Genomic DNA, 23098 nt, shown 5'->3' with positions numbered 1-23098 from the left:
AGGGGGCGGCGGTGGGCGGGGCGAGCAGGGAGCGGTAGGCGGGGCGGCGGTGGGCGGGGTGAGCAGGGGTGGGGGCGAGCAGGGGGCGATGGGCGGGGCGGCGGTGGGCGGGGCGAGCAGGGGGCGGGGGGGGGCGGGGCGAGCATGGGGAGGCAGCGGGCGAGGCTGAGCGGGCGGGCCGAGCCGGAGGGTGCGGGGAGGCGGGGTTGAGCGGTTTAGGCCGCGAATAGAACGTGCGAGAGGATTTCGTCGTGGTGTTAACGAAGGAGTCGTTAATGGAGGATTTCGTTAATGAAGATTTTTAACTATTGTTTCTTTGATTAGATGATGAGTTGGATCTTGCTTTTAATAGTAAAGAAGTACAGATGATGTTTAGGACATGAGGAACGTAAAAAAAATGTTTACCACTGCAGCAGGGCCTGGTGCTACGGATGCACAGGTGGGAAGGACAAGAGCAAGGAGACAAAGTCGTGCACAGTCTCGAACTCTCGGTGCTCCCCCCATGTCACCGCCAAGCAGGCCCACCCGCCAGTCCATTCATAATCCATCGCTAGTGCTAGTGCAAGCGCAGAGCATCGCAGTGAAAAGACAAAAATTTCTTCTCAACGAAAAGAAAAGATGGAGATGAAAACTGAGTACTCGTACGCCTCGAGAAATATTTCGAGTGCTCATACGTGCTACAGGACAGACTCCTGGCATTTTCTACGGGGTAGACTTTTGAGGCCGGTAATTAAAATCGATGCGGTAAAAATACAGAAAAGAAATACTACGGGGTAGACTTTGCGTGTTCCTCTCTACCCCGCGTACCACCAACGTACGTGCAGGTCAAGCTGCAGTAGTTTCTTCTCTCTTTTTAGTGTATTTTCTACTGCTAGAACCGGGCGAGCGCGCGGCGGAGCACCTGGGCGAGGAGGCTGGGGGCGCTGAGGTGGGGGAGGTGGCCCTCCGTCGGCAGGGGCTCGATGGTGGTGCGGCCGCCGAGGTGGGCCTTGAGGTACGCGGCGACGGAGGCCGGGACGGAGACGTCGCGGGTGGTCTGCACGACGACGCACGGCGCCTGCACCATGCCCAGCACGCCGCGGAGGTTGGTCTTGAACACGCTCTGGCAGACGTGGAGCGAGATGTCCGGCCGCATGTTGAACAGCGTCCGGCTGAACTCCTGCACCGCCGCCGGCACGTCCGCGCCCACGGCCAGCGGCGCGTACCCCGTCGCCCACGCCGCGTAGTTGGCCGACATCGCGTCGAACACCTGCTGGATCTGCTCCAGCTCGAACCCGCCGTGGTAGTCGCTGTCGTTCAAGAACCTGCTCGCTCGATCGATCGATCGATGGATTGCTCCGGTCAGTTGGTTTGCCGGCGAGGCGCCGCGTGCAAGGAAAGGAAGGACCGATAATAATTGACCTATATATCGATAGGCGGTGCGAATTACTCTACCACCGTACCCACCTAGGCGAGGCGCCGATGAGGACGAGCTTGGCGAAGAGGTCGGGGCGGCGGATGGAGGCGAGGATGCTGATCATGGCGGAGACAGAGTGGCCGAAGAAGGCGCAGCGCGGGATGCGGAGCGCGTCGAGGATGGAGAGCAGGTCGTCCACGTAGGCGTCCAGGTTATTGCAGCGGCGGCGGTGGGCGGGGCGAGCAGGGGCGGCGGTGGGCGGGGGCGAGCATGGGAGGCAGCGGGCGAGGCTGAGCGGGCGGGCTGAGCCGGAGGGTGCGGGGAGGCGGGTTGACCGGTTTAGGCCGCGAAGAGAAGTGTTAACGAAGGAGTCGTTAAACAAGGAAGGATTTCGTTAATGAAGATTTTTAATCATTGATTTTCTGATTAGACGGCTAAGATGATGAGTTGGATCTGCCTCTTCGTGCTTTTAATAATACAGATGAAAAAGATACCATGTTTGTAATAATAACATTACAGTTTATTAGCTGGCACGTTTTGAATTTAGTATTGACACAAAAGATACATACAACTAACCATCACGATAGATATCCACCACCAGATAATCAAAAAGACTATTTCCTAATCAGTGAATGCTTGGCTACTGACCAACTGCTAACTAAATGTAATTTGGAGACTTTTCTGGAGCAACAAATATATTTTATAGCGGCTGTTAGAATAAATCCGGGGTGCATCGTCGATCATCTGAGAACCAAGCAATCACACGAGTACGAGATTGAGATTTGTTAATGAGGTTCATCGATATGGCCGCATCTTCAGGGCCTGACTACGGACAGTCCTTTCCATGACACTGTGGCAATACCGCACCCTGACCGTCCTGGGCGGTGGCATATCTTACATTGTGTGACTAGCTCCGTTATATATGAGAGGACTAGGATACAAATGTTCTATTATGACACAACGCCATTCCTACTAAACACAATAGAAGTACAAGTCTAACTGTAACCTACCTTGTACACAATATTCAACAGAACTCTAACAAACTCCACCCTGTCGAATATTCTCCACCAGCTTAAATTCGTTTGTATGTCAAACTTTCATGTCCATTGGACTTGTGCTTATCCATGAGCATTGCTGCTACTCCAATCACTCCATATGACTCCACCTGCAACTTGTAGTCCTTTTTTTCTTGACCACAGTCAACGCTCGAGTGAAATTAAGTTTCACATTACTCTAGTTTGCGCTCCAAACTTCCAAAGTATCCGTTTAATGGCATCACACGTCGATCACTCGCCTGCATGAAAGTGAACAACTCACATATTGCGTGTCACAAATAAGAGTTACCTGAACTCAACATCACCGCTTTTTCTTGACTGCCTGTGTGAAACTTGAAGAAATTTCACCATTGCTTGTCGTCATCTCGAGTCAAATTCGCAGTTATCCGATCGCATGTATGACCACCGGAGCCTTGGACCGTCTCCATGTCCTGTGTGTATCGCAGGCCTCGCTACTATTACCGCGTCGAGCCTGCGCTGTGTCGATCGAGTCTCAAGGGTCGCGAAATCCTTATCACTCAAGCCCCACTACAGAGTATCACCGATCATCGCCGATCGATGATGAGTATCATGTTGACATCAGACCATCGGGCTCGGTCCCGATCCACGTGTCACTTTCTTTTCCCGCTGAATAGGGTTCGACTCTGTGACGTCTTACGCCGTAGCCCCTCAATCCAGCTCCACCTTCAACACGACTCCTTGCTAGATGATCAGTCCATCCTCGATCCCCGTCGATTTCAAGCTCTCATGTGTACCGTCTTGAATCAACCCTGCGCCATAGTCTTGTCGAAGCCACACAAGCCGTCAGGCCTGCGTGACATATTTTCACGTCCAGAAGTTGGTCACCATTACCATCACACTCCTATATCATCATCGTCGATCCCACCACCGTCTTTCGTAACAATCGATTTGCACCGGTCCATCAGACTCTCTAGTCCGACCCAACTAGACTTGTTCGACTAGATGACACACTCGAGCCTCGCAAATCATATTCCGTAAATTTCCATTCATCACATAATAATTTCATCATGGCTGACATGACTTCCCGTAATGTCTTCAAGCATACATGTTGTGCCAATAACCTTTTCATCCTTGTCAGTCATAACCTAAGGTTTTCACTTCCGTCGAACTTCTTCGTCTTAAACCTGATATCCATTGACGTCATGTTTCTCCGTATGGCTGATCCATGAAAAAATATCCGAGCTAACAACGTGATGCCCAAGTACACAAACAGTCTCGACGTACTAATAGCAATTCCAACCAAAACAACCTTCTGGTCTTCACGTCTGTAGCTCCATGACACAATCAACCCTAATACTAGCAATTGCCTTATTAATGCCTTTTGCTAATTCCGATGGATGCCAACATAATGGATTTTTGCTTCACCAACTTGATCTGCCTTCTGCCTCGCTCTGTCACATGAGGACTCGGTCTTTTTTTTTCCAAACATATCTCAGGTCCGGATTGCTCTTGTTGTACGCCACTACGGCTGGAAGAGAAGCTCGAGGCTTGTGAGCCATTCGTGGTCGATTCGTCTTTTAGCTCGACTCGAGATCGACTCGAAAATAAAAGAATTGAGCTTCGACACTTTATACAGCTCGAACAAAAAACGAATCGATCTTGAGCCAAGACTAGCTCGCTCGATTTTAGCTCGATAGCTTGAAAAATATCTTTATGCTAAGTGATAATATCATGTATTAAATGGAATTAAAATAATTTATTACCATATATGTTGTCCATGGTTTTCTCCACTTTTTATTTACTAACAAACGTAGAGGCTTAATTAAATGCAATGAAGATTTAGGCCTTGTTATGGTATTTGGCCCATAATTCTTCTTCCAAATTATATGTCTGAATCATTATCTTGTTTTGAGACTACTTTTGGTTGTGAGAAAATAAGTCAAACTACTTTGATTTTTGAAAAATTATCATCGTCTTGATATAGAATGTTATTTTTAGTGTTTTCTATAATGCGTTGAGCCTTATCTAATTAGAATAATCATCATAGATTTATAAGTTTTGCATACTCAGCTCAAAACTAGCTCGAGATCGAATCGAGATCGTTACAAGCTGAGCACGAGTCATGTTCTACAATTCGACCTTGAGTTTCATTTAGTCTGAGCTCGCTCGACTTTTAATATGAGTTGAGTTTAGTCAACTCTAACTCGCTCGAACTTGACTCGTTTGCAGCGTTATACGGGACTTGATCCGACACACGTCTTGGTCTTCCGCAGCCAGCGCCCATAGATCAATCCGACCGGCACAAGTCTTGGTCTTCCGCAGCCAGCGCCCATCGATCAATCCGACCAACCTGATGTCATGTCTGCCCCGTGTAATGCGCCGCCACCGCTGCTTCATACACTCACTTCGTCACGCCTCACGCTGCCATGCGCGCATGCGCCTTCCTATACGCTCGCCCAATCGATCAGCAGATCGATTGGCCCGATCAATCAGCAGATCGGTCGCCGCACGTCTCACCAGGTGGTGTATCACGCACACGCGCCTCCTGATCGCTCTCTTGGATCTGACGACGTCTCCTAATCTCTTTCGTTCGCTGCTCGCTGACGATGATCATGACATCAAATCTTTCTCCTTTAGATCAATCCTCAGCAACCTGAAACAACCTAGCTCTGATATCACATATTAGAACAAATCTAAATGCACCGTCGATCATGTGAGGATCAAATAATCACACGAGGACGACACCGAGATTTGTTAACGAGGTTCATCGATATGTCTACATACCGAGGGCCTGACTACGGATGCTCCTTCCCATGACATCGTCATAATACCGCACCCTGGCCGCCTTGGGCGCCGGCACACGCTGCCGGCTCCCCCTGCGCGCATGTGCTACTATGTTGCCATAGGATACATCCGTGTGTCTAGCCCCATTATACATGAAAGGCCTAGGATAGAAGTGTCCTATTAGGACACGACTTCATATCCTACAAAACACAATACAACTACAAGTTCAAATGTTACCTCCCTTATACATAATATTCGACACAACTCTAACAGTGGCTAGCGAATTGTTAGTTAGTCTACTTTACAATGCAAAAGCGTGTGCACACCAATGGAGTTAGGTCGAGGCAACTTGTCTATAAATGAAGACATCCCCATGTTGATTGCCGGATCCATAAATCTAAGTAGTACTATAGTAGCATATCCCCCACTACCCTCATGATAATATTGTCAAGTTGTTTCTCGCAAGAGCTGCTCATCTCCACTCTCGTGCTACTTGTCCCTATGTACTTGTACTTCAAGTATAGTAGTAGATCGAAGAACCCATCAATGCTTCCCACAAACTGGCCAATAATGCATATGTTACCTTCCTTCCTAGCCAACGCCCGAAACTTGCATGACTATCTCACCAAGGTCCTTGCCGAATCAGGCCACAACTTCAGGGCACACGGCCCGGTTGGGACCGGGATGCGGTTACTAATCACCTGCGATCCTGCAAATGTCCGACACATCTTCACGACAAACTACACCAACTTCCCCAAGGGAACAGAGTTTGCCGCCATTTTTGACATCATGGTTGGCAGTCTCTTCACCATCGATGGTGCACCGTCTCTCCGTCCACGTGCAAAAATCCAGAGCGTGCTTAGCAGCCCACTGTTGGTTTCCAGTATAGCGACTTGCTGTCATGACAAGGTGGAGAATGGCCTTCTCCCATTGTTTGCCCACCTAGCAAGCACCGACACTCCATTTGACATGCAAGAAGTGATTTCAAGGTTTATGTTTGACCTGGCTGCCACACCTCTCTTTAGCGTCGACCCTCGCCTCCTGTCCTTCTCCTCGGACATGTTGATGCCACCCACGGATGCCGCGGTCGCCATGGACACGGTCATGGAGGTGGGATTTATCCGACACTTAATTCCAGCCTCTTGCTGGAAGGTAATGAGGTGCCTAAACATCGGCCCCGAGAGAAAGCTTCGTGCAGCGCACAAGGTGCTAAGAAGATTTGCTGCGGAGATGATCAAGGAGAGGAATAAGATCACTCTCAATGGAGGAAGACGTGCATTGAGTAATGATGAGGAACACGAGGATATTCTATCTTCCTACATCAATGACCCAGACTACATCAACACTGACTTGCTGCATGCGGTGCTCCTCAGCTTCATGCTTGCTGGTCGGGACACGGTTGGTACCACTCTACCATGGGTCTTCTACAACCTCATCCTAAACCCTGACATTGTGTCAATTATTCGTAGTCAACTCTCACCCATTGCATCACGCAAAGCACCCATGGGCCCGGGTGCTATGATGATCTTTGAGCCGGAGGATACAAAACCTCTGGTCTATCTCAGAGCTGCCTTGTACGAGACTCTTAGGTTGTATCCATCGGCACCTATCGAGCGCAAGACAATGGCTGCTGATGATATCATGCCGAGTGGCCACGAGGTGCAGGCCGGGGACACCATCCTTATTTCTCTCTACTCCATGGGGAGAATGGAAGACCTGTGGGGTAGCGATTGCCTTGAGTATAACCCAAATAGGTGGTTGTCGGAGGATGGCAACACCCTGAGGTACGTCCCATCTCACAAGTTCTTGGCCTTCAACTCGGGCTCGAGGATCTGCCCAGGCAAGGAAATTGCGGTTATGCATATGAAGACTATAGTCGCAACCGTGTTGTGGAACTTTGATGTGGAGGTGGTGGCAGGGCAGATCATCCAGCCTAAGCCGTCTTGTATTCTACAGATGAAAAATGGATTTATAGTAAAATTGAAGAAGCGAGAATTGTAACTTTATGCTCTCCTTATATTTAAATTACTTTAGGGTCATTCGTGGTTCTTTCAAGGTCTGGAATCTCAGTATTGTATTTATATACATGGCTTGCTATTTATATGATAAAATAACTGGGATATATATTTATATTTATATCTATTATTTGCACACATTTTCCATTGAGTCGGGAAGATGGATGGCTTGTCTCTCAAGAATTTTCTGTTTGTCTTAGACGAGAAGTGGGCATAGTTGGCTAGGATGTGGCTGTGACTTGTGTTTTGTGTTGTTGACTCACTCATGGTTTTTTACTTAAAATCAATCGAGAGGCCATACCTAGATCATTAACATTTTTGGTTGATCGAGCGGTATGTAATCGGATGAGTTTACGTCGTTATTGAAGTTGAGTGAATGACTGTGCACCACCTCCATGACCATTCGCCATCATTGAGTCCACCTGTCTACTCTAGTGGTACCACTTTATAGACATCATTGACAAGAAAGAGGTAGAGACGAAGCCATCAAATGTATGGTAAGCGTAAATGTTATATAGTTGGCTTTGATATATGGTATTCGTTAGATAATTTTTTTCACTAACGCTTTTCGATTATCAATTATTTTTTATGAAAATGTTTATCGCATGTGGGCTCAACATCCATGTGCAAGGAGAGTCATAAAGGATGTACATTTCTTTCTTCTGTTGCTACCAGCGTACGACCGCGATTGTCCTAAATATACACCACGGTCAAAGTTTTAAAAAACGGGTTATTGCAAATAACATCATAAGTGTTAACGAGTATATTTGACGCGCTAAAGCGCATTAAATGATCCTAAATGGCTTAGCGTGATCACCTCCGAACAGTGTAGCACCACGGAGCGTGATATTTAAAACTCAGAGCACTATACATAATAGTATGGATTATTTTGGATATAGATATGAATTAGAACATATAAGAACTAATAATAACTTCAACAAAAATAGCTTCCTTTGTTGCTTCTGTGGCAGGTTTACAAGCGAGAACCAATCACTCCATATTTTTAACCATCACGATCATAGATCCTTGTGTCAAAACGTGAATGTTGATGTAAGTTATCTTCAAATACACACGTTTGTAATAATAGTATGGATTATTTTGGATATAAATATGAATTAGAACATATAAGAACTAATAATAACTTGAACAAAAATAGCTTCCTTTCTTGCTTCTGTGGCAGGTTTACAAGCGAGAACCAATCACTCCATATTTTTAACCATCACGATCATAGATCCTTGTGTCAAAACGTGAATGTTGATGTAAGTTATCTTCAAATACACACGTTTGTAATAGTAGTATTAGTGTCCATTACTAACTAGACACTAGATTAACAAAGAATTTGGTTCTTTTCGTTTGAAGACCAATTCCTTTTTCACGGTTTCTATGCCAACCCTTTTATGTAGGGATGGGAATAAAAAACAAACACCGATATCGTACCACATGAATTATGTATTTTTTCAGTCAATACCTAAAATAATTGTTTTGATATCTGATTAACTAGACTAACATGTGATGATCTCAGTTGTTAGCAGTTAAGTAAAACCCCAAAGTAACATGCCCACATTTATCTATTATTCCCGACTCAGATAGATATTCCTTGCATGATGGAGGAGCTGCGTGACTGCTACTTCTATAAGAAAATATTTCTATTATATATTAGAGCATCTACAGTCGGACTTAAAAAAATCCGACCCCTCAAACGCCCGCGGGTGCGTCCATTCTGTGTCCGGGCGTGTCGGTTTTGAGGCCTTACTTTTTCTCCCATGCAACCGCACTTCTCATATTGTTTCTCATATGTTAGGTCACCTGCACATGATTTATGCACAAGAAGAGATAGAAAGAAAAGAATGAATGAAGAAAGAGAAAAGGTTGTCCGATGTGGGGCCGCGTCTTACGTGACGGACTGATGGGGCATGCCCGAACGCGTCCGTCAGCCAGCCCTCAAATCGTCTTTATATTTAAGATGGATTTGAGGTATGTTGGTGAGTCTGAGCGCTTAAGACGGGTATGAGGGATCCGGTTGGATCGTGCTTTTATGATCGGCCACTGACCGGACGGTCTACCCGGACGTTTGAAACGGATATAAGGGGTTTAGTTGTAGATGTTGTTTGGTGTATGCCCACTCGAATCAACTAGTTTCCATATAGGGACCCTAGCTATCAGTTAATTATTCCTAGCTTAGCATTCATCGCAGGTTCGATCGACATTGGATAGAGGATCGCAATGGATATAAGATACTTGTCATTTCATTCTTCGCTTGCTGTCGGCCTATGATTATGATGGATATAAATAAATATCACTATACTGATAATAATATCTACCACGATGGAAATAAATATGGACCACAATGGATAGGCCCTAATAACTTCAACAAAATCAGTTTCCATCACTGCTAATGTGACCGATCCCGGTAGCTTGGGGGAAGCAAACTCACTATGTTTATATCCACCGTGATCAAAGATCGTTGCCTAAATTCAACTTTAACTTCCATGAAAAAGATACCGGTATTAGTAGCATTAAGGTTTATTAGCTGACATGTTTTGAATTTGATAGTGACACAAAGGATATACTGTATACATCTAACCATCAGGATAGATGCCCACCACCAAATAACCAAAAAGAGTGTTTCCTAGTCGGTGAGTGATCGGCTACTGAACAACTGCTAATTAAGTACAGTTTGAAGACTTTTCTCGAGCGCACAACTCTTTTGCTGGAGCTAAAAAGATATCTTATAATAGCTAGCTAATTGTTAATTAGCCTACTTTACGAGACAAAAGCGTGTGCACATCAATGGACTTAGATCGAGGGAATCTGTTTATAAATGAAGACATTGCCATGTTGATTACAGGATGCATAAATGTAAGTAACACTTTAGTAGCATATCCTTTGGAAAGTCATGTTCTGCTCCCGAGCTCATCTGAGCTCGTGATGAACAGTGAAATCGATCACAAATGAAAAACTTTTGAAAAAATTCTGATTTATTTTTGGGTGCGTACATTGACAAATGTACTCAGTTCTTGCAAAATTTCATCAGAAAATGACATTTGTAGAAGTCATGATAAAAATATAAATACTCCCAAGTGTTGTTGAAATTAACATTTTTGGAGCCTTAATATTTTTTTTTGCGAGAGTGGATTTTCAGCACCCGGATGCCAAGCCACCCTCTATGTACAGTAACGACAATAGAAATAGAAAAAAACGAAAATATCTGAAACTTTGCAAGAACAAAGATGACCAAACATTCTAGGTGCTTGCATGTTTTCATACCAAAACAAAATTTGAGGAGCTCTACACAGGAAAAACATTTTAGTACTTCAAATTTTGAGCATTTTTAACACTGAAATCTGAAACTTGTTTGTACACCTTTCTCTATATGATATTTTGGCATGAAAACTTGTATGAACCTACAAAGTTTGATCATCTTATATGTTGCAAAGTTTCAGATTTTTTAAACTTGTTTCTATTTTTTAATATACTGTTCATATAGGGCGCCTAGGCACCCGGGTGTTGTTACACCTTTCTCTTTTTTTGCTACGACTTTCACGAATGTTATTTTGTACTGAAATTTTGTGAGCACTGAGAACTTTTGCCAATGTGTACACCAAAAAAATAAGATTTGTTTTATTTTTTTTAACTTTTTAATGCACTGTTTACCCAAGCTCATTTGAGCTCTGAGCTCACAAAAACCACGTCCCCCCACTACACTCATGATAATAATGTCAACCTGTTTCTCCCATGAGCTGCTCATCTCCACTCTCCTGTTACTTGTCCCTGTGTACTTCTAATGATCAAAGAATCCAGCAGCGCTTCCCACAAACTGGCCAATAATGCACATGTTACTTTCCTTCCTGGGTAACGCCCACAACTTGCATGACTATATCACCATGGTCCTTGCCGAATAAAGCCACAACATCAGGGCACATGGCCTGTCTGGGACTCAGATGCGGTTATTCATCATGTGCGACCCTGCGAACGTCCGGCACATCTTCACGATAAACTACACCAACTTCCCCAAAGGAGCAGAGTTTTCCGTCATCTTTGACATCATGGCTGGCAGCCTCTTCATCATCGATGGTGCACCGTCTGTTCGTTCGTGTGCAAAAATCAAGAGCACGCTCAGCAGCCCATGGTTGGTTGCTAGTAAGGAGACTTGCTGTCATGACAAGGTGGAGAATGGCCTTCTCCCATTGTTTGCCCACCTAGCAAGCACCGACACTCCGTTTGACATGCAAGAAGTGATTTCAAGATTTATGTTTGACCTGGCTTCCACACCTCTCTTTGGCATGGAGCCTGGCCTCCCGTCCTTCTCCTCGGACATGTTGATGCCACCCATGGATGCCATGGTCGCCATGGACACGGTCATGGAGGTGGGATTTATCCGACACTTAATTCCAGGTTCTTGCTAGAAGGCAATGAGGTGCCTAAACATCGGCCCCGAGAGAAAGCTTCGCGGGGCCCACAAGGTTGCACCCATCGGCACCTATCGAGCGCAGGACAGTGACTGCTGATGAAATCATGCCGAGTGGCCACGTGGTGCAGACCGGGGATGCGATCCTTATTTCTCTCCACTCTATCGAGCGCAAGAGAGTGGCTGCTAATGATCTATGATTATGATGGATATAAATAAATATCACTATACTGATAATAATATCGACCACGATGGAAATAAATAAGGACTACAATGAATAGGCCCTAATAACTTCAACAAAATCAGCTTCCATCACTGCTAATGTGACCGATCCCGGTAGCTTGGGGGAAGCAAACTCACTTTGTTTATATCCATCGTGATCAAAGATCGTTGCCTAAATTCAACTTTTAAGTTCCATGAAAAAGATGCCGTTATTAGTAGCATTAAGGTTTATTAGCTGTCACGTTTTGAGTTTCATAGTGAGACAAATGATATACTGTATACAGCTAACCATCAGGATTGATGCCCACCACCAAATAACCAAAAAGAGTGTTTCCTAGTCGGTAAGTGATCGGCTACTGACCAACTGCTAATTAAGTACAATTTGGAGACTTTTCTCGAGTGCACAACTCTTTTTCTGGAGCTAAAAATATATCTTATATTTTTTACAAATGCGGTGAATCCGGCCGGCCCATACTGGTGATAATATCATTCATGATGGAAATAAATATGGACCATAATGAATAGGACCTAATAACTTCAACAAAATCAGCTTCCATCACTGTTAATGTAACCGATCCTCGTAGCTTGGGGTAAGAAAACTCTCTATATTTATATCCGTAGTTCAACTTTTAAGTTTCATAAAAAAGATACCATGTTTGCAATAGTAGCATTGATATCGACCACCAAATAACCAAAAAGACTATTTCCTAATCAGTGAATGCTTGGCTACTGACCAACTGTTAATTTAGTGTAATTTGGAGTCTTTTCCGTAGCAACAAATATATCTTATAGTGGATGTTAGAATAAATCCAAGGTGCTCCGTCGATCATCCGAGGACCAAGCAATCACACGAGTACGAGATCGGGATTTGTTAACGAGGTTCATCGATATGGCCGCATCTCCAGGGCCTGACTACGGACAGTCCTTCCCATGACACTATGGCAATACCGCACCTTGGTCGTTCTGGGCGGTGGCATACGCCGCCGGCTGCCCCTATGCGTCTGTACTATTATGTTGGCATATCTGACATTGTGTGACTAGCCCCGTTATATATGAGAGGCCTAGGATACAAGTGTTCTATTAGGACACAACGCCATTCCTACTAAACACAATACAACTACAAGTCCAACTGTAACCTATCTTGTACACAATATTCATCAGAACTCTAACAAACTCCACCTTGTCGAATATTCTCCACCAGCTTAAATTCATTTGTATGTCAAACTTCCATATCCATTGGACTTGTGCTTATTCATGAGCATTGCAGCTACTCCAAAGACTCCATGTGACTTCACCTGCAACTTGTAGTTCCTTTTTTTCTTGACCACAGTCAACGCTCGAGTGAAATTAAGTTTCACATTACTCTAGTTTGCGCTCCGAACTTCCAAAGAATCCGTTTGATGCCATCACACATCGATCACTGGCCTGCATGAAAGTGAACAACTCACATATTGCGTGTCACAAATAAGACTTACCTGAACTCAACATCACCGCTCATCCTTGACCGCCTATTTGAAACTTGAAGAAATTTCACCATTGCTTGTCGTCATCTCGAGTCAAATTTGCAGTTGTCTGATCACATGTATGACCACGAGAGCCTTGGCCAGTCTCCATGTCCTGTGTGTACCGCACGCCTCGTCGCTATTACCACGTCGAGCCTGCGTTGTGCCGATCGAGTCTCAAGGGTCGCGAAATCCTCACCACTCAAGCCCCACTGCAGAGTATCACCGATCATCGCCGATCGATGATGAGTATCATGTTTCCATCAGACCATTAGGCTCGGTCCCGAACCACGTGTCACTTGCTTTTCCCGCTGAATAGGCTTCGACTCTGTGACGTCTTACGCCGTAGCCCCTCAATCCAGCTCCACCTTCAACATGACTCCTTGCTAGATGATCAGTCCATCCTCACGCCCCGACGATTTCAAGCTCTCATGTGCACCGTCTTGAATCAACCCTGCGCCATAGTCTTGTCGAAGCCACACAAGCCGTCAGGCCTGCGTGACATATTTCCACGTTCCTATATCGTCATCGCCGATCCCACCACCGCCTTTTGTACCAATCGATTTGCGCCGGTCCATCAGACTGTCCAGTCCGACCCAACCAGACTTGTTCGACTAGATGACACACTCGAGCCTCGCAAATCATATTCCGTAAATTTCCATCCATCACATAATAATTCCATCATGGCTGAAATGACTTCCCGTAATGTCTTCAAGCATCTACGTTGTGCCAATAACTTTTTCACCCCTGTCAGTCATAACCTAAGGTTTTCACTTCCGTCGAACTTCTTCGCCTTAAACCTGATATACATTGACGTCATGTTTCTTCGTATGGCTGATCCGTGAAAAAATATCCAAGCTAACAACATGATACCCAAGTACACGAACAGTCTCAACGTACTAATAGCAATTCCAACCAAAACAAGCTTCTGGTCTTCACGTCTGTAGCTCCATGACACAATCAACCCTAATACTAGCAATTGCCTTATCAATGCCTTTTGCTAATTCCGATGGATGCCAACATAATGGATTTTTGCTTCACCAACTTGATCTGCGTACTGCCTCGCTCTGTCACATGAGGACTCGGTCCTCTTTTTTCTTTTCTCAAACATATCTCAGGTCCGGATTGCTCTTGTCCACTAGGGCTGCAAGAGAAGCTCGAGGCTCGTGTGCCATTCGTGGTCGATTCGTCTTTTAGCTCGACTCAAGATCGACTTGAAAACAAACGAATTGAGCTTCAACACTTTATGGAGCTCGACCGAAAAATGAATCTATCTTGAGCCAAGACTAGCTCGCTCGATTTTAGCTCGATAGCTTGAAAAAATATTTGTATGTTAAATGATAATATCATATATTAAATGGAACTAAAATAATTTATTATTTACTGACAAACGTAGAGGCTTAATTAAATGCATTGAAGATTTAGGCCTTGTTATGGTATTTGGCCCATAATTATTCTTCCAAATTATATGTCTGAATCATTATCTTATTTTGAGACTACTTTTGGTTGTGAAAAAATAAGTCAAACTACTTTGATTTTTCAAAAATTATCATCGTCTTGATATAGAATGTTATTTTTTAGTGTTTTTTATAACGTGTTGAGCCTTATCTAATTAGAATAATCATCATAGATTTATATGTTTTGCATACTCAGCTCAAAACTAGCTCGAGATCGTTACAAGTTGAGCACAAGTCATGTTCTATAACTCGACCTTGAGTTTCACTTAGTCTGAGCTCCCTTGACTTTTAATATGAGTTGAGTTTAGTCAACTCTAACTCGCTCGAACTTGACTCGTTTGTAGCGCTATATGGGACTTGATCCGGCACACGCCTTGGTCTTCCGCAACCAACGCCCATTGATCAATCCGACCAACCTGATGTCATATCTGCCCCGTGTAATGCGCCGCCACCGCTGCTTCACACACTCGCTTCGTCACGGCTCACGCTACCATGCGCGCATGCGCCTGCCTATACGCCCGATTTGGGTGCGAACATTGACAAATGTACTCAGTTCTTGCAAAATTTCATCAGAAAATGACATTTGTAGAAGTCATGAAAAAAATATAAATACTCCAAAGTGTTGTCGAACTTAACATTTTTGGAGCCTTAAATATTTTTTTGCAAGAGTGGATTTTCAGCACCCGGGTGCCCTGGCACCCTCTATGCACAGTAACATCGAAACAAATAGAAAAAAATCGAAAAAAATCTGAAACTTTGCAAGATCAAAGATGACCAAACATTCTAGGTGCTTGCATGTTTTCATACCAAACCAAAATTTGAGGAGCTCTACACAGGAAAAACATTTTAGTACTTCAAATTTTGAGCACTTTTAACACTGAAATCTGAAACTTGTTTGTACACGTTTCTCTACATGATATTTTGGCATGAGAACTAGTAAGAAGCTACAAAGTTTGATCATCTTATATGTTGCAAAGTTTCATATTTTTTAAACTTGTTTTCTATTTTTTATTCTGCTGTTCATAGAGGGTGCCTAGGCACCCGGGTACTATTACACCTTTCTCTTTTTTTGCTACGACTTTCACGAATGTTATTTTGTAATGAAATTTTGTGAGCACTGAGAACTTTTGCCAATGTGTACACCAAAAAATAAGATTTGGCATTTTTTTAACTTTTTAATGCACTGTTTACCCAAGCTCAGTTGAGTTCGAGCTCACAGAAACCACGTCCTCCCACTACACTCATGATAATAATGTCAACCTGTTTCTCCCATGAGCTGCTCATCTGCACTCTCCTGTTACTTGTCCCTTTGTACTTCTAATGATCAAAGAATCCAGCAGCGCTTCCCACAAAGTGGCCAATAATGCACATGTTACTTTCCTTCCTGGGTAACGCCCACAACTTGCATGACTATATCACCATGGTCCTTGCCGAATAAGGCCACAACATCAGGGCACATGGCCTGTCTGGAACTGGGATGCGGTTATTCATCATGTGCGACCCTACGAACGTCCGGCACATCTTCATGATAAATTACACCAACTTCCCCAAGGGAGAAGAGTTTGCCGTCATCTTTGACATCATGGCTGGCAGCCTCTTCATCATCGATGGTGCACCGTCTGTTCGTTCGTGTGCAAAAATCAAGAGCACGCTCAGCAGCCCATGGTTGGTTGCTAGTAAGGAGACTTGCTGTCATGACAAGGTGGAGAATGGCCTTCTCCCATTGTTTGCCCACCTAGCAAGCACCGACACTCCGTTTGACATGCAAGAAGTGATTTCAAGATTTATGTTTGACCTGGCTTCCACACCTCTCTTTGGCATGGAGCCTGGCCTCCCGTCCTTCTCCTCAGACATGTTGATGCCACCCATGGATGCCATGGTCGCCATGGACACGGTCATGGAGGTGGGATTTATCCGACACTTAATTCCAGGTTCTTGCTAGAAGGCAATGAGGTGCCTAAACATCGGCCCCGAGAGAAAGCTTCGCGGGGCCCACAAGGTTGCACCCATCGGCACCTATCGAGCGCAGGACAGTGACTGCTGATGAAATCATGCCGAGTGGCCACGTGGTGCAGACCGGGGATGCGATCCTTATTTCTCTCCACTCTATCGAGCGCAAGAGAGTGGCTGCTAATGATCTATGATTATGATGGATATAAATAAATATCACTATACTGATAATAATATCGACCACGATGGAAATAAATAAGGACTACAATGAATAGGCCCTAATAACTTCAACAAAATCAGCTTCCATCACTGCTAATGTGACCGATCCCGGTAGCTTGGGGGAAGCAAACTCACTTTGTTTATATCCATCGTGATCAAAGATCGTTGCCTAAATTCAACTTTTAAGTTCCATGAAAAAGATGCCGTTATTAGTAGCATTAAGGTTTATTAGCTGTCACGTTTTGAGTTTCATAGTGAGACAAATGATATACTGTATACAGCTAACCATCAGGATTGATGCCCACCACCAAATAACCAAAAAGAGTGTTTCCTAGTCGGTAAGTGATCGGCTACTGACCAACTGCTAATTAAGTACAATTTGGAGACTTTTCTCGAGTGCACAACTCTTTTTCTGGAGCTAAAAATATATCTTATATTTTTTACAAATGCGGTGAATCCGGCCGGCCCATACTGGTGATAATATCATTCATGATGGAAATAAATATGGACCATAATGAATAGGACCTAATAACTTCAACAAAATCAGCTTCCATCACTGTTAATGTAACCGATCCTCGTAGCTTGGGGTAAGAAAACTCTCTATATTTATATCCGTAGTTCAACTTTTAAGTTTCATAAAAAAGATACCATGTTTGCAATAGTAGCATTGATATCGACCACCAAATAACCAAAAAGACTATTTCCTAATCAGTGAATGCTTGGCTACTGACCAACTGTTAATTTAGTGTAATTTGGAGTCTTTTCCGTAGCAACAAATATATCTTATAGTGGATGTTAGAATAAATCCAAGGTGCTCCGTCGATCATCCGAGGACCAAGCAATCACACGAGTACGAGATCGGGATTTGTTAACGAGGTTCATCGATATGGCCGCATCTCCAGGGCCTGACTACGGACAGTCCTTCCCATGACACTATGGCAATACCGCACCTTGGTCGTTCTGGGCGGTGGCATACGCCGCCGGCTGCCCCTATGCGTCTGTACTATTATGTTGGCATATCTGACATTGTGTGACTAGCCCCGTTATATATGAGAGGCCTAGGATACAAGTGTTCTATTAGGACACAACGCCATTCCTACTAAACACAATACAACTACAAGTCCAACTGTAACCTATCTTGTACACAATATTCATCAGAACTCTAACAAACTCCACCTTGTCGAATATTCTCCACCAGCTTAAATTCATTTGTATGTCAAACTTCCATATCCATTGGACTTGTGCTTATTCATGAGCATTGCAGCTACTCCAAAGACTCCATGTGACTTCACCTGCAACTTGTAGTTCCTTTTTTTCTTGACCACAGTCAACGCTCGAGTGAAATTAAGTTTCACATTACTCTAGTTTGCGCTCCGAACTTCCAAAGAATCCGTTTGATGCCATCACACATCGATCACTGGCCTGCATGAAAGTGAACAACTCACATATTGCGTGTCACAAATAAGACTTACCTGAACTCAACATCACCGCTCATCCTTGACCGCCTATTTGAAACTTGAAGAAATTTCACCATTGCTTGTCGTCATCTTGAGTCAAATTTGCAGTTGTCTGATCACATGTATGACCACGAGAGCCTTGGCCAGTCTCCATGTCCTGTGTGTACCGCACGCCTCGTCGCTATTACCACGTCGAGCCTGCGTTGTGCCGATCGAGTCTCAAGGGTCGCGAAATCCTCACCACTCAAGCCCCACTGCAGAGTATCACCGATCATCGCCGATCGATGATGAGTATCATGTTTCCATCAGACCATTAGGCTCGGTCCCGAACCACGTGTCACTTGCTTTTCCCGCTGAATAGGCTTCGACTCTGTGACGTCTTACGCCGTAGCCCCTCAATCCAGCTCCACCTTCAACATGACTCCTTGCTAGATGATCAGTCCATCCTCACGCCCCGACGATTTCAAGCTCTCATGTGCACCGTCTTGAATCAACCCTGCGCCATAGTCTTGTCGAAGCCACACAAGCCGTCAGGCCTGCGTGACATATTTCCACGTTCCTATATCGTCATCGCCGATCCCAACACCGCCTTTTGTACCAATCGATTTGCGCCGGTCCATCAGACTGTCCAGTCCGACCCAACCAGACTTGTTCGACTAGATGACACACTCGAGCCTCGCAAATCATATTCCGTAAATTTCCATCCATCACATAATAATTCCATCATGGCTGAAATGACTTTCTGTAATGTCTTCAAGCATCTATGTTGTGCCAATAACTTTTTCACCCTTGTCAGTCATAACCGAAGGTTTTCACTTCCGTCGAACTTCTTCGCCTTAAACCTGATATACATTGACGTCATGTTTCTTCGTATGGCTGATCCGTGAAAAAAATATCCAAGTTAACAACGGGTGATACCCAAGTACACGAACAGTCTCAACGTACTAATAGCAATTCCAACCAAAACAACCTTCTGGTCTTCACGTCTGTAGCTCCCTGACACAATCAACCCTAATACTAGCAATTGCCTTATCAATGCCTTTTGCTAATTCCGATGGATGCCAACATAATGGATTTTTGCTTCACCAACTTGATCTGCGTACTGCCTCGCTCTGTCACATGAGGACTCGGTCCTCTTTTTTCTTTTCTCAAACATATCTCAGGTCCGGATTGCTCTTGTCCACTAGGGCTGCAAGAGAAGCTCGAGGCTCGTGTGCCATTCGTGGTCGATTCGTCTTTTAGCTCGACTCAAGATCGACTTGAAAACAAACGAATTGAGCTTCAACACTTTATGGAGCTCGACCGAAAAATGAATCTATCTTGAGCCAAGACTAGCTCGCTCGATTTTAGCTCGATAGCTTGAAAAAATATTTGTATGTTAAATGATAATATCATATATTAAATGGAACTAAAATAATTTATTATTTACTGACAAACGTAGAGGCTTAATTAAATGCATTGAAGATTTAGGCCTTGTTATGGTATTTGGCCCATAATTATTCTTCCAAATTATATGTCTGAATCATTATCTTATTTTGAGACTACTTTTGGTTGTGAAAAAATAAGTCAAACTACTTTGATTTTTCAAAAATTATCATCGTCTTGATATAGAATGTTATTTTTTAGTGTTTTTTATAACGTGTTGAGCCTTATCTAATTAGAATAATCATCATAGATTTATATGTTTTGCATACTCAGCTCAAAACTAGCTCGAGATCGTTACAAGTTGAGCACAAGTCATGTTCTACAACTCGACCTTGAGTTTCACTTAGTCTGAGCTCCCTTGACTTTTAATATGAGTTGAGTTTAGTCAACTCTAACTCGCTCGAACTTGACTCGTTTGTAGCGCTATATGGGACTTGATCCGGCACACGCCTTGGTCTTCCGCAACCAACGCCCATTGATCAATCCGACCAACCTGATGTCATATCTGCCCCGTGTAATGCGCCGCCACCGCTGCTTCACACACTCGCTTCGTCACGGCTCACGCTACCATGCGCGCATGCGCCTGCCTATACGCCCGATTTGGGTGCGAACATTGACAAATGTACTCAGTTCTTGCAAAATTTCATCAGAAAATGACATTTGTAGAAGTCATGAAAAAAATATAAATACTCCAAAGTGTTGTCGAACTTAACATTTTTGGAGCCTTAAATATTTTTTTGCAAGAGTGGATTTTCAGCACCCGGGTGCCCTGGCACCCTCTATGCACAGTAACATCGAAACAAATAGAAAAAAATCGAAAAAAATCTGAAACTTTGCAAGATCAAAGATGACCAAACATTCTAGGTGCTTGCATGTTTTCATACCAAACCAAAATTTGAGGAGCTCTACACAGGAAAAACATTTTAGTACTTCAAATTTTGAGCACTTTTAACACTGAAATCTGAAACTTGTTTGTACACGTTTCTCTACATGATATTTTGGCATGAGAACTAGTAAGAAGCTACAAAGTTTGATCATCTTATATGTTGCAAAGTTTCATATTTTTTAAACTTGTTTTCTATTTTTTATTCTGCTGTTCATAGAGGGTGCCTAGGCACCCGGGTACTATTACACCTTTCTCTTTTTTTGCTACGACTTTCACGAATGTTATTTTGTAATGAAATTTTGTGAGCACTGAGAACTTTTGCCAATGTGTACACCAAAAAATAAGATTTGGCATTTTTTTAACTTTTTAATGCACTGTTTACCCAAGCTCAGTTGAGTTCGAGCTCACAGAAACCACGTCCTCCCACTACACTCATGATAATAATGTCAACCTGTTTCTCCCATGAGCTGCTCATCTGCACTCTCCTGTTACTTGTCCCTTTGTACTTCTAATGATCAAAGAATCCAGCAGCGCTTCCCAGAAAGTGGCCAATAATGCACATGTTACTTTCCTTCCTGGGTAACGCCCACAACTTGCATGACTATATCACCATGGTCCTTGCCGAATAAGGCCACAACATCAGGGCACATGGCCTGTCTGGAACTGGGATGCGGTTATTCATCATGTGCGACCCTACGAACGTCCGGCACATCTTCATGATAAATTACACCAACTTCCCCAAGGGAGAAGAGTTTGCCGTCATCTTTGACATCATGGCTGGCAGCCTCTTCATCATCGATGGTGCACCGTCTGTTCGTTCGTGTGCAAAAATCAAGAGCACGCTCAACAGCCCATGGTTGGTTGCTAGTAAGGAGACTTGCTGTCATGACAAGGTGGAGAATGGCCTTCTCCCATTGTTTGCCCACCTAGCAAGCACCGACACTCCGTTTGACATGCAAGAAGTGATTTCAAGATTTATGTTTGACCTGGCTTCCACACCTCTCTTTGGCATGGAGCCTGGCCTCCCGTCCTTCTCCTCGGACATGTTGATGCCACCCATGGATGCCATGGTCGCCATGGACACGGTCATGGAGGTGGGATTTATCCGACACTTAATTCCAGGTTCTTGCTAGAAGGCAATGAGGTGCCTAAACATCGGCCCCGAGAGAAAGCTTCGCGGGGCCCACAAGGTTGCACCCATCGGCACCTATCGAGCGCAGGACAGTGACTGCTGATGAAATCATGCCGAGTGGCCACGTGGTGCAGACCGGGGATGCGATCCTTATTTCTCTCCACTCTATCGAGCGCAAGAGAGTGGCTGCTAATGATCTATGATTATGATGGATATAAATAAATATCACTATACTGATAATAATATCGACCACGATGGAAATAAATAAGGACTACAATGAATAGGCCCTAATAACTTCAACAAAATCAGCTTCCATCACTGCTAATGTGACCGATCCCGGTAGCTTGGGGGAAGCAAACTCACTTTGTTTATATCCATCGTGATCAAAGATCGTTGCCTAAATTCAACTTTTAAGTTCCATGAAAAAGATGCCGTTATTAGTAGCATTAAGGTTTATTAGCTGTCACGTTTTGAGTTTCATAGTGAGACAAATGATATACTGTATACAGCTAACCATCAGGATTGATGCCCACCACCAAATAACCAAAAAGAGTGTTTCCTAGTCGGTAAGTGATCGGCTACTGACCAACTGCTAATTAAGTACAATTTGGAGACTTTTCTCGAGTGCACAACTCTTTTTCTGGAGCTAAAAATATATCTTATATTTTTTACAAATGCGGTGAATCCGGCCGGCCCATACTGGTGATAATATCATTCATGATGGAAATAAATATGGACCATAATGAATAGGACCTAATAACTTCAACAAAATCAGCTTCCATCACTGTTAATGTAACCGATCCTCGTAGCTTGGGGTAAGAAAACTCTCTATATTTATATCCGTAGTTCAACTTTTAAGTTTCATAAAAAAGATACCATGTTTGCAATAGTAGCATTGATATCGACCACCAAATAACCAAAAAGACTATTTCCTAATCAGTGAATGCTTGGCTACTGACCAACTGTTAATTTAGTGTAATTTGGAGTCTTTTCCGTAGCAACAAATATATCTTATAGTGGATGTTAGAATAAATCCAAGGTGCTCCGTCGATCATCCGAGGACCAAGCAATCACACGAGTACGAGATCGGGATTTGTTAACGAGGTTCATCGATATGGCCGCATCTCCAGGGCCTGACTACGGACAGTCCTTCCCATGACACTATGGCAATACCGCACCTTGGTCGTTCTGGGCGGTGGCATACGCCGCCGGCTGCCCCTATGCGTCTG

At 44.0% G+C, this 23098-nt stretch overlaps 2 protein-coding genes across 2 annotated transcripts; one reads left to right on the top strand and one right to left on the bottom strand.

Annotated features, from left to right (window-relative positions):
* Positions 1-599: 599 nt before the first annotated feature.
* Positions 600-5350, bottom strand: LOC123397102 (strigolactone esterase D14-like). The gene is made up of 3 exons (XM_045091781.1): positions 5197-5350; positions 1447-1699; positions 600-1304 (listed from the first exon to the last, which is right to left on the bottom strand). Exons 1-3 carry the CDS (start codon positions 5348-5350, stop codon positions 872-874), a joined length of 840 nt encoding a protein of 279 aa, XP_044947716.1. The 3' UTR covers positions 600-871.
* A 249-nt stretch (positions 5351-5599) lies between these two features.
* Positions 5600-7214, top strand: LOC123399338 (noroxomaritidine synthase 2-like). The gene is made up of 2 exons (XM_045093755.1): positions 5600-6297; positions 6349-7214. Exons 1-2 carry the CDS (start codon positions 5632-5634, stop codon positions 7195-7197), a joined length of 1515 nt encoding a protein of 504 aa, XP_044949690.1. The 5' UTR covers positions 5600-5631; the 3' UTR covers positions 7198-7214.
* The last annotated feature ends 15884 nt before the right edge of the window (positions 7215-23098 follow it).

The sequence above is a fragment of the Hordeum vulgare genome, chromosome 5H (assembly GCF_904849725.1).
Source record: "Hordeum vulgare subsp. vulgare chromosome 5H, MorexV3_pseudomolecules_assembly, whole genome shotgun sequence".
In the NCBI taxonomy this organism is placed as follows: domain Eukaryota; kingdom Viridiplantae; phylum Streptophyta; class Magnoliopsida; order Poales; family Poaceae; genus Hordeum; species Hordeum vulgare.
The sequence above is the reverse complement of the archived record's forward strand: the minus strand, read 5'-3'. Positions and strand labels throughout refer to the sequence as shown.

Excerpts from the sequence above, each read along its gene's own strand:
- LOC123399338 (XM_045093755.1), top strand. The coding sequence starts at position 5,632 with ATGATAATATTGTCAAGTTGTTTCTCGCAAGAGCTGCTCATCTCCACT. Across the intron at positions 6,298-6,348 it reads CCGCGGTCGCCATGGACACG|GTAATGAGGTGCCTAAACAT; the intron begins GTCATGGAGGTG and ends TCTTGCTGGAAG.
- LOC123397102 (XM_045091781.1), bottom strand. The coding sequence starts at position 5,350 with ATGTATAATGGGGCTAGACACACGGATGTATCCTATGGCAACATAGTA. Across the intron at positions 1,700-5,196 it reads CATCCGTAGTCAGGCCCTCG|CCCGCCCGCTCAGCCTCGCC; the intron begins GTATGTAGACAT and ends CCTCCGGCTCAG. Across the intron at positions 1,305-1,446 it reads CTCATCGGCGCCTCGCCTAG|GTTCTTGAACGACAGCGACT; the intron begins GTGGGTACGGTG and ends TCGAGCGAGCAG.